General features: G+C 38.0%; 1 protein-coding gene across 6 annotated transcripts in view; it reads left to right on the top strand.

The window, feature by feature from the left end:
- The window catches only part of CMC1 (C-X9-C motif containing 1), a 71,713-nt gene that overhangs the window by 4,731 nt on the left and 48,300 nt on the right, over positions 1-18,682 (top strand). For 4 of the 6 annotated variants that reach the window (XM_074312728.1, XM_074312731.1, XM_074312729.1 and 1 more), the window contains exon 2: positions 16,477-16,561. The exons of 1 other annotated variant lie outside the window; for it this stretch is intronic. In XM_074312728.1, the coding sequence (XP_074168829.1) occupies positions 16,477-16,561 (85 nt within the window). Of the gene's footprint in view, positions 1-16,471; positions 16,562-18,682 lie in introns of all 6 variants that reach the window. One more of the 6 variants, XM_019745228.2, reaches the window with a different exon arrangement.

Below are 18,682 nucleotides of genomic sequence, written 5' to 3'. Positions count from 1 at the left end.
TTGTACAGTGGGGCCATGACAGCATGAGAGGTTTCCTTAAATCTCTCTGTGTGTGTCTGAGTGTGTGTGTCCCCGTCTCTGCCCCTTTCCTTTCATTGGTGTTTTTTCCCCCCAGAAATTGAATTAGGGGAGGAAGATGGGACGGTGATAGGGCTCATGGGGTGGAAAGTGGGGTTAGGAATTTCATCACATTGCTTGAGTAGATGTTTAAAGTACAATGTATGTGTCTTGGAAGGATGTCATAAAGTGTACATAGCTCTTGGAGTATTTGGGCTGCCGGGGTTGTTTTAGTGGTTTCTGAGGGAATGTAGGTAGATTAGTTTTAGGGGTACTAGCACTTAGTACTAGCTCTTATATTTACCGGAAATTTTTACTTTTTTTTTTTTAAGATTTTATTGGGGAAGGGGAACAGGACTTTATTGGGGAACAGTGTGTACTTCCAGGCCTTTTTTTTTTCAAGTCAAGTTGTTGTCCTTTCAGTCTTAGTTGTGGAGGGCGCAGCTTAGCTCCAGGTCCAGTTGCCGTTTCTAGTTGCAGGGGGCACAGCCCACCATCCTTTGTGGGACTCGAGGAATCGAACTGGCAACCTTGTGGTTGAGAGCCCACTGGCCCATGTGGGAATTGAACTGGCAGCCTTCGGAGTTAGGAGCATGGAGCTCTAACTGCCTGAGCCACCGGGCTGGCCCGGAAATTTTTACTTTTTAAGTTAGACATCTAAACAGATTTGAAGAACCTTTTTTTGCCCTGAACATTTTGTGATTGATAATGTAGAAGGTTATATGTAGTTGACTAGAGAAATTTGGTTTTATTATTACTTCTGTATCTCTACAGAATCTTCTTGGACATGAATTATATTGGTAGTTCAGAGACAGAAATCTGTTCAACTTCGACATTTTATGTATTTCTAAACTCAAAGTGTACTTGTGCTAGAAAATACATTGTTTTTGTTTCACTGGATTCACTGGAACAATCCTCTAAATGGGTTGTTCTGTGAAATTTGAGAAACATTGGCTTGAGCAAAGAGCCTGAGAAAGAGAAGGGTTGAGATCAAAGAGGAGTGTGTGCTGTGGCAGTGGAGGGGTTTGAGTTGTCAATCGTGAAATGTCCTGTAAACCATTTCAAGGCACTTGAATTTTATCCTAACAAAGATGAGAAGACAATGCTAGTTTTTAGGTAAGGGAGCGACATGTAGAACTTTCCTCATTTTGTGTTCGTCTGACTCGGTTAGATCTAGGTTATGCATTCTCAGCCAAATACTGCACACATGGTGATGTGTCTTTCTCAGGGTATCATATTTGGAAGCACGAGATGTGTTTCTGTCCCTCGTAGGTGGTATTAATTTTGATCATGCAGTCAAGGTCTTGTCCAAAATTTTTGCTGTTTTTCTTCTCTTGCAATTAATAAGTAATCTTTGGGGAGACTAAGATCATGTCAATGTCTGGTCCTCATCAAAATTTCCCCTTTGATTTAGCATTCGTTGATGATATTTGCCTTATTCAGTCTTTCCTGTGTTGGTTGCAAAATAGTAATTTTTCTACCTCCAGTATTCTCTCCATGTTTATTAGATGGTTGTTGACATTTTGCCATAAGCAATATGTCTTACATCTTATTTATAGATTTATTATTGGCGTGGACTCATGAATTCCTATTTTTTCAATGGTTTATAATTTGTTAGCGTATATAATTATTTGGGTGCTCACATTTCCCCAGATTTGGCCAGTGAGAGTTCCTTCAAGCTAGTTTCTGGGTCCTTATGCTGTGCTCCCATCACTGTGGGGCGTATTTTCTTTTTTTCTCACACAAGATGTCCCTGGCTCATCTTGTACCTACCCTGGCTCATCCATAGGATTACTTATTCCTTTCTCTGATTAGCTCTGGTTCCATTTATTTGGGCACAGTATTAGAGAACAAGATCTGGGCGCTTGGTCTGGGTACCTACCCTGTTTCCCTGAAAATGAGACCTAGCCAGACAATCAGCTCTAATGCATCTTTTGAAGCAAAAATTAATATATAAGACCGGGTCTTATATTACATTTCACTCCAAAGGACGCATTAGAGCTGATTGTCTGGCTAGGTCTTATTTTCGGGGAAACACGGTAGCTAGGCCTGGGTGTTTCACATGAGAGTGATTTATGAATGAAGGAAAAAACCTGTGCAGGAGTGAGGGGAATAGCAGAAGGCAGGAGAGGAAGCTGAGTAAGGACGTATTTTCAGGGAATGCCTGTCTCAGCCAAATCAGCTCGGGTACACAACAAAGTACAAGGTTTGTCCTGGTTTGGAGGCAGGGAGCGGGGTTTTGTGCCATCTGTCCGTCACTGGCCACTGCAGGAGTTGGGAGATGGGGCAGCAGCGAGGAACACTGCACGTGGTCCCATGCCCAAGGGCGGTCCTGAGGAGGCTGCAGGTTGAATGCTTCAGCGTTCTCTCCTACAGGAGGCACACACTTCTCTGCCCTAAAACTAATTAATATGAATCTATTAGGGACCTTAGTTTGGGTAGTGAGAGTTCAGATAGTGTCAAGTCAAGCGGGCAGGGGTACTTGCACAGATGTATGCATACACACAGGTGTGTGTACTGCATCCAGATGTAACGTATTGTAGGGTTTGATAAAACAGTTTGAATAACATTGGACCAAGATATACTTAACATATAACAAACTGTACTTTGTGGTTTTTTTTTTTTTTTTTTTTGCCTCTAGGCGATTTGACATGCTGTTCCTACTTTGTGGGATTTTCCCTCTCTTCCCCATCTCCACATCTGTCTAATTCTTCTTCATTTTTCACTCCCTACTTTAAAATCAGTTTCATAGGAGGCTTTTCCTGATTGCCACCACCCCTAATCTTTCAAACATATTTTAAACAATAATTGCAATTAAAAAAAAAAAAACCACAAAAAACACCAAAATATCAAATAACCTGGGTATAGAGTTTCTTTCATTCAGGATCTAGAGTATTTCCTTGAGAAAAATAAAATGAAGCCTACAGTAGAGATGTGCTGTGTTTGTATCTGTTAAATAATTAGATGAAGAAAAACATGGTGTGGAAAATGGGAATAGTCCATGTGTGTAGTAAACAGTCGATATTTTTCATGTGAGTTCACCTCTTTAAATGTATTGGAGACTGGGTGGTTAGAAAGGATAGGCCAGTTAATTACACCTAGACCGGAAGAAGTTGCCCACCAACCCGGGGAGACCCTGCACTGCTTTGGAAACAGCACTGAACTGAATTTGAGAGGCAGCGGGACTGATTTCTTGTTTCGGACTCTGTCATTAACCTGAGGCTCCTAGAGTATTCTAAATGCTGTAATCTAAGGTTTGAGGAGGAAGGGTAGAGAGAGTGAGCTATACCAAATAATTTGTTTATAAGTAAATATATCAGATAATTTAACTTCTAAGGCTGCTTTAAGCCTTAAACTTTTATGATTGTAAATACTTGCAATTGGTCTCATGGGGTTCTTGACTCAGCACATGAAAGGTCATCACAGAAAAAATAACTTTAAGCTTATGTTTCATTTACTGGATTAGTATCGTTATTTTTGTATAGGGGTGTTAATAGCATATTTGGAAAAATCTCTAGGTTTATTGATGTCTAACATGAGAAAAATACTACCTTATACTTGTTATAAGTGTACCAAACTGTGCCCAAATCAGAACATTCATTCCCAAATTACCCATCTCTGCACCATCCCCAATTATATTTTTACATTTTTAAGTAAGGAGATTGAAGGAAAAAATAAACTAAGAATGTGGCGTTTACTCTCCCTCACTGTATTTTTGCTGAAGAACTGTTACTGGGAGGTTTTTAAAGATCAAAGGATATGTTCATTAACTAAGCATGCTTAATTGAAATATAGTGTTTTAAATGTTTATGCTGCAGAATAAGGACTCTGCCTGTCTTACTCATTGTATATACAATCCCTAGCATAGTGATTGGTACATAGTAGGTGCCTAATAAATATTGATTAACAGAATGAATATCTAATTATCAAATATTGAAATTCTTTAAATATATGTCATTTATTAAACAGTTTCATTTGAATATTCACCATATGCTAGAAGTTAGAGGGAATTATAGAGATGAATTAGACATGGTCTCTCACCTCATTAAACTTAAATTTCATTCAGTGCTTCTAAGTCTAGCTACATATCAGAATTATTTGGGGAGCATTTAAAAATACCAATGCTTGAGTTTTACCCCAGCATTTCTGATTTAACTGGTCTGTGGTGGGGCGCAGGCATCAGACTTATAAAGCCCTCTCAGCGGTTGTTAGATGCAGCCAGAATTGAGAACTTCTGGTACCAGAATCTGCCTTAGGCTGTTCGGGCTGCGATAACAACATACCATATAGACTGGGTGGCTTAAACAACAGAAATTTCTTTTGCACAGTTTTGGAGGCTGGGAAGTCCAAGATCAAGGTGCTGAGTGATTTCTGTTGCTGGACCTTCTCCTTAGAAGGCCACCTGTCTGATTAGTGTCCTCTGTATATGACCTCATATTTAACTTTAACCTCCTGAAAAACCCAATCTCCAAATACAGTCATATTGGGATTTAGGGCTTCATCATGAATTTGGGGGGTGGGGGATGGGGACACAGTTCAGTCCAGAGCAACCACTGTTACCAGGAGAAGACTGCACAGATAGTGGGATGCGATATGTCTTAAGTCCAGATGTGATAAGAGACAAAGCATTGGTGCACACAAAGTCTTGGAGGAAGGAGAACTCACTTTCAGGTTCTGGGGTCAGGGAGAACTTTGGGATGGAACAAGTATTGAGTCTGATTTTAAGTAAGCAAACTTTGATTAGAAAATAAGAGGTAGAAGATGGTTGAGCTGGAGTTTAACTGTACTACTAGTTATTTGCTGGGTCATGTTGCAAGGTTGCTTTGAATTTTCTGAACCTCAGCTCTTTCATAAAAGCTGCTGCATGTGATGTTTGTAAACACAGATTCTCCTACCAACCTTCCTTCCTTCTGCACATATTTATTGTGCAGCTTCTGTGTACTACACAAATATAAGCTAACTTTGTTTTTTTTTGAGGTAAGTTGGATAACATAACCACTGGGATGGCAGGATGAAGATTTAAATTGTAGAAACTTTAAGTTGAAATTGCAATGCTGGTGGTACTTGGAAATTACCAATAGATGCTCAAAAATGTGGGCAGAGTAGATTTGGAGATGGAGACGAGCACTGAGAACTCAGCATAATAAACACCATCTTTAAAAATAGAACCTTGTGGGATTGCCACTAAAGGTAGAGCAGCAGATCTTTACTTTGGAACATTCATATTTTTTTTTCCAGTATTATTACCATTGTCCAGAATTTTTTTTTTTTTTTAAAGATTTTATTGGGGAAGGGGAACAGGACTTTATTGGGGAACAGTGTGTACTTCCAAGCCTTTTTTCCAAGTCAAGTTGTTGTCCTTTCAATCTCAGTTGTGGAGGGTGCTGTTTAGCTTCAAGTTGTTCTTTCAGTCCTAGTTGTGGAGGGCACAGCTCAGCTCCAGGTCCAGTTGCCGTTTCTAGTTGCAGTGGGCACAGCCCACCATCCCTTGCGGGAGTCGAACCGGCAACCCTGTGGTTGAGAGGATGCGCTCCAACCAACTGAGCCATCTGGGAGTTCAGCGGCAGCTCAGCTCAAGGTGCTGGGTTCAACCTTAGTTGCAGGGGGTGGAGCCCACCATCCCTTGTGGGACTCGAGGAATTGAACTGGCAACCTTGTGGTTGAGAGCCCACTGGCCCATGTGGGAATCGAACCGGCAGCCTTCAGCCTTCGGAGTTAGGAGCATGGAGCTCTAACCACCTGCGCCACCGGGCCGGCCCTGTCCAGAATTGTTTTGAGACTCCTTTAAAATGTGCCTTCAGCGTCTATAGTACATTCATCTTAATATCCTCCCTTTGGCAAATTTTTATTCAGAAGGTGAACTTGAATTTCAGCCAAGATTAGACAAAGACAGTCTAATGAAGGTGGTAGATGATCATCCTGGGAAATGCTACCCTCACAAAAAAGTGACCCTGTGGGGCTGCTTGTCATGTTAACTCACACTGGCTCTGAAGGCCGTGCCAAGAAAGGTATCGTGAGTGATTTGAGCAAAAGTTGAATCTTTGAAATAAGTGAATAACTTCTCAATATAAAAATAATTTTCCCACTCCATTATCAGAATGATGCATGTTTCTTTGTACAAATTTAGTGAACTGTTATAAAATGAAGAAGATCCAGTAGCGACAGGGTGGCCAACAGCACTGAGAAACATTCATAGGTTTGAGAATAGCCTCCCATGTTCCAGACGTACATCAGAGAGAAAACAATCAGGTATATATTGCTGAGAAGGCACAGATATGTCGTCATTTATTCCTTTCTCAGGTATCTACTGTCTCCCATAACACTGCTGATTTTCTATTAGATATCAATGGAAAACTGATTGTAAGAAAAGATTGCCTTGAAGTTTTACCAAATAAAGTAAGTGTGAAACCTTTTCATTTAAGAAATGATGGCCACAGTGGAGATTGCAGCACATTTCTAAAATTGGCATGTCTTATTGCATAAGTTGATTTCCTGCTTTGGTATACTTTTAGATTTGTTGTCCCTTTCTGGCCTCTTCTTGGTTTGAGTAATGTGGGTGGAAGAGGAAGTTTTCACACGAAGCAATCTGCAGAGTCTGAGGTCCAAGAAATAAGTACTTTCTGGATATGTGTACATCTAGTGTGAAGTCGGTGTTTATTAACAGTGGAAGCTGACAGGACAAAGACGTTCCAATGAAGCATACTATTATGGGATATAGGTGGTATTTGAGCCAGAAGCCAAGGCGAAATAGGCGTATCTACCTTATTGATGGGCTTTTGGTATTTTGTAAGAGTTTGAGCTTATTAACAAATTAGATTGTTACTGATTGACTTAACATTTGATGTTTACTCTCTTTGAAGGTATTTTTCAGCCGACTGACAAATCACTCCTCTTGTTTATTTTACTTTCTTTTTTAAAGAACATTTTTCTCCATGGTATGAATCAGAGAATCAGAATTCCATTTCACTTTACTTTCTGATCAAAACATGAGAACTGTGCAGTTGTGAATTTTGCTTGTTCAAAATGATGCTTCTGAAACAAGCCAGTCCTATCATTTAAGGATTGTTTTCATGCTTCATAACTATGGAAGCTCACATAACCTGGTTTGCTAAAATCCCCTTAACTAGGCCACCATCTTAGGTGTGTAGTAGTGTCCTGGAGGAAGATGTGGGAACTGCGTTACATGATCTTGACATTGCTGTTTTATCAGAGGCTTGGGCTGTTTTATCTCTGTGAGCGTCCACTTCTTCATGTGCAAAATAGAATCAAAACACTTATCAGAGAGGGCTGTTACGACCTTAAGGCATTTATTGTCCTCATCTTGAGGTTTCATAAACAGGCAGGCTGGAATATTTTGTGTGTGTGTGTGTGGGGGGGGGCTGTAATCTCTCCTCTTTCTTTTTGTTGTGTCAGTTCACGTATGAGTTGAAGGGAAGAAGGTAAAAGGAACACTGATCACTATCTTAATTTTCCCAGTCCAAGTACCTCTGCTTACCCTTCTTCCCTTCCTCGTTTTACACTGTGGTTATAGTAAGGAGATATGAACAAGCTCGTGAGCACATGCAAATCTGCTCAGGAGCATCCATATCTTGTGCCATTGAGGAAAGCTGGTGTCTACTTGGCTTCCTGGTGGGAAATAGTGTAAAGGTAGTGATTCTATTGCACACAGGAGGCCAGTCTGCCTGGGACCCTTCATCTTGAAACTTGGTAACTAGTAAAGATAGAAACTGTTGCTAGTAAAAACACTGTTGCAAATTTACTAGAAGCATTTTTTTTTTCCCTCCAGTAGCATGGAATTGTCTCCAGGAGCAAATAAATGAAACTAGGAAGTTAAAATTAAAAGACGTGGCATTATCTAAAGAATCAAATTAGTTAAAAAATTTTCATTATTGAAAAAGCATACCTTGCTCTTCAGGTGTCACTTCTTTCCAATGAAAGATTCTGTAACATTCTCATTTGTTTCACTGTTAATCTTTGCAGATTCATAACAAGTACTGTTGTCAGTAGCCTTATAATTTAGTGCTGCCATATTGCATGAACACGTGAGCCCCAAAGCAAAATCTGAACTAACAAGTTCAGCCAGTGAAAAAGGTGAAAATTGACTTTCAGGTGATGATAGAATGTTGAGACGTTAGAGCTTTGGAAATTTTTCCTGGTGCCATTATCCTGATTCTTTATCTCAGTATAAATTCATGTGACTATATCGTAGCAAACTCTCAAAATTTATTTATTTATTTTTTTGCAGGCTCTTGTGCAAATATATAACATATATGCATCACATTGACATTAAGGGAATCATTCTGTAATTTTATGACTGAAAATGCCATGTCGACAATCTTTTTAGTGTTGAAGGTAGCTCAGAAATGTGTATAGAATCATAATTATTACTAATTAATAGGTGATGTTTAGTGGTTGGTATGCTACCAAATGGGAATATCTTTAGCAGAATTTGTTTACGTATCTTTAGGTCTGTTATTTCTGATTTAACACTTAAGAGTTTGGAAAATCTAAGTCAATATTAATGTGACCCTAGAATTGTTTCTTTGCCTTAGGAGGTTTTAGAATGATCAGCCGTAGTTCTTGCATACAATTTTAAGGTGTTTACAGAGGAATATTATAACCTCAAATTCATAATGTAGGTAAATATCGCTTATAATTTACTTAGGGAAAAATGGTTCAGTACTAAAGAGCTACATCTGTATCTAGGGAACGGATCCAAAAAATTAGTGCTTTAGTTATCTAAGGCCACTGCAAGATTTATAGAGCAAAGAATAGGTTCATGAGAACACATTGTATAGATTAAAATGATATAAATGAAAGGAAGAGGTAACATTTTGAAGTTGATTTTATAAAATAGTATATATATCACAGTATTTCTTCTAATCTGTTCAGTAATTATACTATTACTAATGCCTAATGGTGATTTATGCTATCGACAAGGAGAAAAAAAGTGTGTGGAGAAAGTCCCAGTTTCATTATTTTCTCTTCAAGTAGACATCAGCTTTCCACCCCACAGAATGTCCCACAGACATTTCAAATTCAGCATGTCCACAACTGAATTCCTCTCCCACCTGGTGTTTCTTCTGTGTTCCCCATCTCAATGAGTCGTCACATCTTTTCACTCGGAGCCCCCTTAAATCATTCCTTTCCCTTCATCCGGTCAGGCCCCACCTGTCTTGCAGGGTTTCCCTCCCAGTCTATCTTTTTATCTCCATCTTTACTTCCCAGTTCCTTCTATAAACCCAGTATTCTTTTTTTCATCTTATAGCAGCTTTGGCAAAGCTAAGGAAAAAAAGAAGGCATAAATAAATAGTATTGGCTAGAATTCAGCAAACTATAGCCCGAGAAAAATCTGTTAAGGCCTGTAAGCTACAAATGGTTAGTAACATTATTAAAGGGTCGTTACAAAAAAAAAGGGACATACATGATGGTGTATCGCCTGTAAAGCTTAAAATATGTGCATGCTGGTCCTTAAGAGAAAAAACTGTCGACCCCTGACGTAGGCAATGGAAATTGGGATACAACTATAGGTGTGGTAAAGAGAAAAAAATCATGTGAGCATATTCATATCCATATTTTGAAAATTTAGATGAAATGGATGGTTTCCTTGAGAAATGTAAACTTATTAAAACTGCAGCTGACTCAAGAATAAATAAACAACTCTTAGAAAATTGAATCATTAGGTAAAACTCCATCAGTGTCTGTCTCTCTTACACATACATGTATGCACACATACACTCTCTAAAATCCAGTCCCTGATAGGTGGCATATCAGTCAGAGTTCTACCACAAAAACAAGTAGGATGTGTATATATACATACATACATACATACATACATACATACATACATGGCAAGATAATTGGCTTATGAGGTTGACAGTTAAGTTCGCGAACTTGTTGCAATGATATTGCTAACCTTTTTTGATATCAAAGGGATTATTCATTATGGATTTGTACCAACTGGACAAAGAGTTAACCAAGTTTATTATTTGGAAGTGAGGAAAAGATTGCGTGAAAAAGTTAGACGATTTGAACTTCTCACCAATTCATGGCTCTTGCATCATGACAATGCACCAGCTCACACGGCACTGTCTGTGAGGGAGTTTTTAGCCAGTAAACAAATAACTGTATTGGAACACCCTCCCTACTCACCTGATCTGGCCCCCTTTACCCGACTTCTTTCTTTACCGGAAGATAAAGGAAATGTTGAAAGGAAGACATTTTGATGGCATTCAGCACATCAAGGGTAATACAGAGACAGCTCTGATGGTCATTGCAGAAGGGGTTCCAAAATTGCTCTGAAGGGTGGACTAGGCACTGATGTCAGTGCAGAGCTTCCCAAGCGGAGTACTTAGAAGGTGACTGTAGTGATATTCAGCAGTGATGTATGGAACACTTTTTCTAGGATGAGTTTGCAAACTTAATTGTCCATCCTTGTATGTGATTGTGGGAGCTAGTTAAGTCTGAAATGTGTAGGGCAGGTCAGGCTGTCAGGAAGGACAGCCTTGGAACTCTTGGTTTTGAGCTGAAGCTGCAGTCCACAGGTGGAATTCTTCAGGAAAATATCAGTTCTCAAGACTTTTCAACTAATTGAATCAGGCCCACTCAGATTATCTGGGATAATCTCCTTTACGTAAAGTCAGTTTATTGTAGATTTAACATCTACAAAATGCCTTCACAGCAACATCTGGTGTAGTGTTTGAATAAATGGGAACTATAGTCTAGCCAAATTGACCCGTAAAACTGACCACTGCAGTGGTTTCTACCAAACTTTCAGGAACGAATAAAAATCTTTATACAAAGTGTTCCAGAGAATACAAGGGAAATGTCCCTAATTTATTGTTTAAATAATGTTAACTTTGATACCAACACAACACAAAGAGGAAAGTCATAGGCAAATCTCAACATGAAGACAACCACGAAACTTGTGAGCACAATTCGAGTGCCCAATACAGAGGTGCTGTTAGTTACTACTCACCACTTTCTAAAGAACATAGCCAGGAAGAACAAACAGAAACATGCGAAGCTGTCCCTGTGATTGTCTCCATAGGAACTGGAAGAGAATCTATTGGCAAATTAGTAATAAAGTAAGATTGTATATAAGGACAATATTAAAAATTCAGTTGGAACTACGCCAGCAATATGAACATGTTATTTGTGAAAGATCCTTTACCAATAGATATAAATCTAATGAAAGATGAACAGTATCTTTAAGGAGAAAGATGTAAAGCTTTTTTGTCTACTTAATTATCTGATTGTTGGTAGTTAATGTGTTAAAGTCACCCACTCTGAGTGCAGGTTTATATCATGTTTTAAAGCTAACATGATACATTTGGTAAAATATACAAGACGTCCCTCACAGAGGGCCCTTCTCAACCCCGATAGATAACCAGTGTCCTAATTTTTGTCACCATGGATTAATTCTGCATGTTCTTGAATCATGTAGTATGTACTCTTGTGTCCAGCTTCATTTTCTCAACAAAAGTTTTGATATTCACCTTGTTAAGTGTGTCAGTACTTCATTCTGTTGTATTACTGAGTCGTATTCAATCGCTCATTTAGGTTGTTTCCAATTTTTAAACAGACTTGTACAAATTTTTTTCTCCACATACACTGAGAGTTGCAAAAAAATGTATACACGTTTTAAGAAAGGAAAATATTAAAATTGTAATACTCAATATATACTGATAATAAAAGATGAATACAAGTCATGTGTATACAGTTTTTGACACCCCCGGTATTTTCATTTATCTTGGGTAAATGAATACTTAGGAGTGGAAAATAGGTTGGGTGTATATTTAACTTTATAACTTAACAAGCTGTTTTCCAAAGGAGTTTATCATTTCACACTCCCACCAGCAATATATGAAAGTTCCAGTTTCTCCACATTCTCCTTAAAATTTGGTTTTCTCAGTGTTTTTAATTTTAGTCATTCTGGTGGGTGTGAATTATATCATGGGTTTCATTTGCATTTTCTTAATGACTAATGACTTTGAGCACTTTTTCATGTTCGGAATTACAGTTTGTGTATTTTCTTTTTGAAGTGTCCATTTAAGCTTCTTGCCCCTATTTTTATTGGATTGTTTGTAGTTTTTTGTTGGTATGCAGTTCTCTATATATTATAGATTTAAGTCCTTTGTTGTCATGTCTGTTATCTATATATCTGTACCTGTATATCGTGAACACTTTCTTCTGGTCTGGCTTGCCATTTATTTCTCTTAATGGTGTCTTTTGACAAACAGCAGATTTTATATTTGATGGTATCAGATTCATCATTTTTTTCTTTTCTGTTTCATATCTGTGTTTTCTCTTTAAGAAATCTTTACTCCAAGGAATTGAAAGGTTTTTGTTTGTTTGTTTCATAGTTTTTACATTTAGGTTTATGACCCATGGCAAATTCATTTTTGTGGGTTTTGTGAAGTTGGGGAGTGGAAGGTCAAAGGGTTCAGGCAGATTTTTTTTTTCCATGTTTATTTATCCTGGTCTTTTTTGAAATTTTTTTTTTTTTTTTTTATACTGATTAGCTTTGGTGCATGTATATAATATATGTATGTATGCATAAGTATTTCTGGATTCTATTTTGTTGTTAATTAGTTTGCTTATCTTAATTATGCCAATATTCCACCACCATGATTTCTGTAGTTTTGTAGTAAGACTTGAAATCAGATAGTGTGTGACATCCAAATTTGTGCTTCTCTTTAAATGTTGTTTTGAGTGTTTGTTCTAGGTCCTTTGCTCTTCCTCCTACATTTTTAAATGTTTTTTATTATAACTTTGTTTTGAAATAATTTAATGCATCAAGCTGCAAGTTAGTGCAGTTTCCATGTACCTTTTCCTCAGCTTTCCTTAATGACACTATCTTGCGTAACCATGGTACATGTCTTTAAGTGTGATAGTCCCCTTTAAAGGGGTGGAAATTGGTACTGGGGGAGAAAACACTCTTACTATTTTAATGTATAAAGCACTGTTGTACATGCAGCACATAAGCAGGTAGATGTATGTCTGTGATATTAACATTTCAGAGGGGGGCATTAGGAAATGATGTCTAGAAAGGCTCCTTTGGGAGCAAAAAGGAAAAAAGGTTGGGACACTTTGCTACAATTCATTGGAATTAAGGAAACCAGGAATTGACGTTAGTATAATGATGTTCACTCAGGTACATATCTTAGTTGAATTTCACTACTTTTTACATGTACGTGTGTGTGTGTGTGTGTGTGTGTGTGTGTGTGTGTGTAGCTAGTGACATTTTATCACATGGTGAAGATTCCAGTAACCAGCATCACATCCAGCATACGGAACTCTTTGATCACTACAAAGAAAATCCCTCATGTTACTCCTTACTACATCACCCAGCTTCCTGAACGCTTAACTGCAGGCACCCAGTGATTTGTTTTCCATCACTCTAATTTTGTCACTTTAAGAATGTTATGTAAGTGGCATCATACCGTAAGTAACCCTTTGGGATTGTCTTCTTGTCATTCAGATTAATGCCCTTGAGATCTATGCAAGTCGCTGCTGCTGCGGTTGTATATCACAGTTCTTTCTGTTTTATTGCTGAGTAATATGCAATGGTCTGTAGGAACCATTGTTTACCCATTCAGCAGTTGAAGGACTTTGGGATTATCTCCATTTTTTGGCTGTTACAAATAAGGCTGCAGTGAACATTTGCATGCAGGTTTGTGAACATAAGTTTTTATTTCTCTAGGATAAATCCCGAGGAATGTGTGTGATGGGTCATATGGTAAGTCAGATGGTAAATTATTTTCCATTTATTGAGACTTGTTTTATAGCCCAGGCTGTGGTTTATCTGGGTAAATATTCAGCTGTTATTGAGTCGAGAGTTCTGTAAATGTTAGATCAAGTTAGTTGATGGTGTTGTTGAATACTTTACAGTTTCAGCATGTAAATTTAAGTGTCTGTTTCTCTAATGCCTTCTCTTTTATTTTTAAATTGTTTTTGTTTTAATTGATGAGTATTGGGGAACAGCTTTTTTCTCCAGGGCCCATCAGCTCCAAGTTGTTGTTCTTCAATCTCGTTGTGGAGGGTGCAGCTCAGCTCCAAGTCCAATCGCTGTTTTCAGTCTTAGTTGCAGGGGGCGCAGCCCACCATCCCACAAGAGAATCAAACCAGCAACCTTGTTGTCGAGAGCTCGTGCTCTAACCAACTGAGCCATCCGGCCGCCCCTCTTTTTATACTTTCTGTATTTCACATTTGTATATCATGGGTTCATTTTGTTTGTCAGAGTATATTCTCTATACTTCTTGTGGCAGATTTTATTTTACAAAGAAGGTCCCAGCATTATCTTCCGTCCCTCATGCTCTTCTGTAATGTGGCCTTGCCACAGTGAATGGAGGCTTAGGTCCTACACTTGAGTATAGGCTGTTTCAGTGATTTGAAATTGGTGTCGTGTGGCAGGAACGATGCTGCCTGGCTCCATGACAGGGTCAGGACAGAAGGCCATCCTGCTTTCATTCGGTTATCTTGGAGCGCCTGCTCTCCAGACATTCCTTCTCAGGTTGTTCCCTCTCATAACCCCCCTGTCGTATTGTGAGAAGCCAAACCAAATGGAGAGGCATGCGTCAGTGCTCTGCTTTAAAGTCGTCACTTCAGCCATTCCAGCCCAGATGTCAGATATGTAAGGGAAGAAAGAAGTCATCTTGGAAGTAAATCCTCCAGCCCCAACTTTTGCAGCTGTGGAAGTCAACACCTGCCATTTGAGTCTGCCCAGATGAGGTCAGACCCTGTGTAGAAGAGTCAGATCGGCTTTACCTTTCTGAATTCCTGATCCATAGGATCCCTGTAAAATGTGTATTGTTTTATGTCACTAAGTTGGATTGGTGACTGTCACACAATAGAGATCAATTCTATTTCAGTTGAGTTTCAAAGAAGTCAACTTTTCAGTCCCTACATACCTGAAAATACAACGTTACTCTTAATTGGCTGTGCACTTCTTGGGTATAAAGTAATTCTCTCTCAGAAATTTGAAGTTATTTCTCCATTGCTTTGTTGCATCCATGTCTTGCCAGTGAAACATGATGTAAATCTTGAGTTTCATTCCTTTGTGTGGGTAATGTTTTTTACCCCTTTGAAGCTTTTAGGGTTTTTGAGCTTCAGACATTTCATCTGAGTGTGTGTAGGTAATCTAGAATCCATTTCTGTTCAAGGACTCACGTCTCTTTATTTGCTTCAGTATGTTTATAATATGTATTCTAAAGTCTTATTTTCCGTACTCTTCAGTTCTCTCAGGAGTTGGTTCCTTCTTGATTAATTACAGTTGGTTTCTCTCTCTCACTGTGCTGTCCTTCATCAAATTCAGGTGATTCTTGGCTCTTTAGTTGTTTTTTGAGATGCCCTATTAGCCTCTCTGCAGATGCTGTATCTCTTCGTAGCTGCCTGCATCCTGAAGCTGTTGGGAACCAGGTAGTACCAGGAAATGCTTAGGGGTCCTCGCCGTGTTCTGAGTTACTGGAGAGCTTCCGGATCATCTTCCAGGGATAATTACCTGTTATTTCCTTCTTTTACCTGTGGTTTGAAGGCTGCAGGAGAGGTGACCTGCTTGGCTCCTGCTCACGTGTTTCAACCAGTGATACTTTATTTTCCTCCAGGGAAGACTCTTGCTCCCCATTTTTGCTGCTTCAGAGTGTGGAGCAACACGCACTTTTGATACCAGTTTTTTCCTGGAGAAAATCTCTGGGGAGTGTGACTGACTACCTCCTGTCATCTGATCTCACCTGCCTTTTGTTTTTCAGAGATTCCGGATCGTTTTGGTTCCCTGAGGACAGTTACCCCTTTGTTTTTCAGGGCTCTCTAGGAATTTCAGGAGCCGGTGGAACTCTGGAGCAAGTGTCCCGTCTACCATTTTAGTCTAACTGTGATAGTTGTGTTTCAAACGCACAGAAATCTCACAAGCTTTGTTTTTGTATGCACACATACTTCCATTTTTTTTCCTTCTGCCAGTTCTGTCTTTCTTAGGCTACTCTTATTACTAAATAAACTATTTATTTGTGTGTCTCTTAATCTTGGATCTCGGTATCGCTAAAAATCATGTGTCCTTGGATCTTCATATCTATAAAGCTCTTGTGGATTATATTAATAAGATAAATTATGATTTTTAGTCTATGACTTAATTTTGACAAGATTACATGGAATATGTTTTCAAAAGGGTACACTATAGTTTGCAGAAATTTTTAGAACAATGTTGCCTATTTCCGTCACATTTTTTCGGTTGTATATAAAAATAATGTAGAATGATTTTCAGTGACTAAAATAATCACCATTTTATGAGGTTGTAAGAGTCAGTTTTTAATATATTTGCATGGCTTTTATTTAAGTAAACCAGATTGCTTATTTTTCCCCTAACCTGGTCATTTACTTGAGACTTTACTATGTTAAAGAAAGATCTTTTTATTTTCAGAGCAGCATCTCAGACATGTTGAAAAAGATGTTTTGATCCCTAAAATAATGAGAGAAAAGGCCCGAGAGAGATGTTCTGAACAAGTTGAAGGTAAGATTCAAATATTCATATAAAGATCAAATACGTTTCTTATAATATGATCTGAATTTAATCTTTAGCCTTAGAGTCAAGTAGTCAGTGAATTAATATGTATGAATTGCTTCTCACCCTTTCACTGAGATTCCGTATTTCAGCTTTCAGAACTTCCAGGTGGTGTTCTATTCATTTACAATTTAAAAATATTCTCTCAAATTATTAGTAAAAAAACATTTTTTCCCAGCAGTGTAGTTACATATAGAGAAAAACCTGGTGTGAATATTTTCGAAAAACAAGTATCCTGGTGATTTTGTTAGGGAAAGAAGAAACATTAAATGTAACATGTACCTGTTTTCCATCTATCAACGTAGTCATATATATTCTAAGATAATTTTCTTTGGTGTCATTGCCCATTACTGAATTGTTAATGGAATCTCAATAGTACTTACAGTGAGTCTGGTGTTTTTTTAATGTTTTATGTTTTTAAGCTGAATATATTTATGTAAATGCATGCATTAAGCACCCACATATGCATGTTTTCTTTGGAAAATGTTTTCAAATATTTTTTATAGAATACTCCTGTATTCTATAACTCTAAGGTGTATTGTTGATTAATGTGTAACATTATAGTGAAAACTGTAAATAAAGCAGTGGAAGGTGAAAAATGACACTATAAATGATGCGTAATTAGAAAAGCACATGGCAGTTTACTGTAGAAATATCTTTTTAAAAAAGTCTACCTCTTCGAATGGCCATCTAAAAGAAATAGTAGTGACATTTTGCTGACGTAGACTATTTTCCTGGTTCCCCTTCTTTACTTTCCCCTGTCCTCGTCTGCATTGGGGACCACAGTACTTTTAGTGAGAATGATGGGCTGCAGCTCCACTACATGTTTCTCTACAGGGGAGTCAGGCTGTGTCAACTGTAGTTTGGGGACTGTGTCAGTAACATTGGGTGCTAGGAACATTTCTGTTCCTCTGATGCTGTCTCATCAGAGAATGACCTTGGCGATTGATGGATGGAGGCAGTAAAAAAGATGAGTAGTTCCTCCGAACTGCCCTTGTGTGATGGTCACTTCTGTTTCTTAAATGATTTATGACATATTCCAGTTTTAAATCCATCCATAAATTTGATGTAAATTATACCCATGCATAAATAAATTTAATAAATTACCAATAATTATTAGTATCTTTTTAAGGTATTAACGCTTGCTTTCACTATGAATTAGTTGTTTAATCAGCGCACTTTCCTTCCACCCTCACTCCCCAGGTGTCAGGAGAAATTAACCCATTGGCACCTGCAAGGCAGGGTTCAGTGCACATCTGGCATTGGCAAGTGTCATGCTGATAGTCTCAAGAGATAATCCTCCACCTGCCTCCTAGAACTTTATAGATATATCCTGACTCAGGTGGGGGAGGATAAAACTTTAAAAGGATAATAAAACTGTAGGGTTAACTTTTCACTACCAGGAAAATTTACTTATTGCTGATACTGTGGTCTCAGTTTTAAATTTGAATTGTATTTATGCTGTATTGTAACACACTATTCTGCTATCTAGAATGAAAGAAAGCTAGCTAACTCAATTATACATTGAGTTTTTACTCATGTGATTCACATAAAAATGCAGAATGATTGTATGGCTTTGGGTTTCAGAACTGTCTGCTTACTCTTAGATGGTGAAATTTTGTTTTTGGTTTTTGAAATGGGAGAAATAGAGTATAACTTTAAAATATTTATTTGTTTGTGTTCCACAACTACTACTTTGTACAGAAAATAAACTGTTTAATTTCTGCTTCTTTATCAAAAGTTTAAGTTGTTTAGGATGTTGACATGGTTAAGTTTTTCTCTTATTAACATTCTTAAAATCTTCTGAAGGCTGAAGGCATCTGAAGATTTGAGATCCATTTGGGTTATTCCAATGCATTCATAATTTTTAGAACATGTTATAGTGATTGATTTTTGAACATTTGAATGTTTATAGATAATCATATATTGATTTTTTTTATGCCATATGGTCCAAAACAGTGTTTTCAAATCTAAAATTGATTATTTGATAAAGACATAATCCTTAGTATTCTCCCTGTTTAACCATATTGAATTAGGAAAGATTATACATTGGTGCTGCTGAAGCAGCAG

Source organism: Rhinolophus sinicus, linkage group LG10 (genome assembly GCF_036562045.2).
Source record: "Rhinolophus sinicus isolate RSC01 linkage group LG10, ASM3656204v1, whole genome shotgun sequence".
Classification (NCBI taxonomy): Eukaryota; Metazoa; Chordata; class Mammalia; order Chiroptera; family Rhinolophidae; genus Rhinolophus; species Rhinolophus sinicus.
Note: the sequence above shows the minus strand (reverse complement) of the source record. Positions and strands in the feature narration are given on the sequence as shown.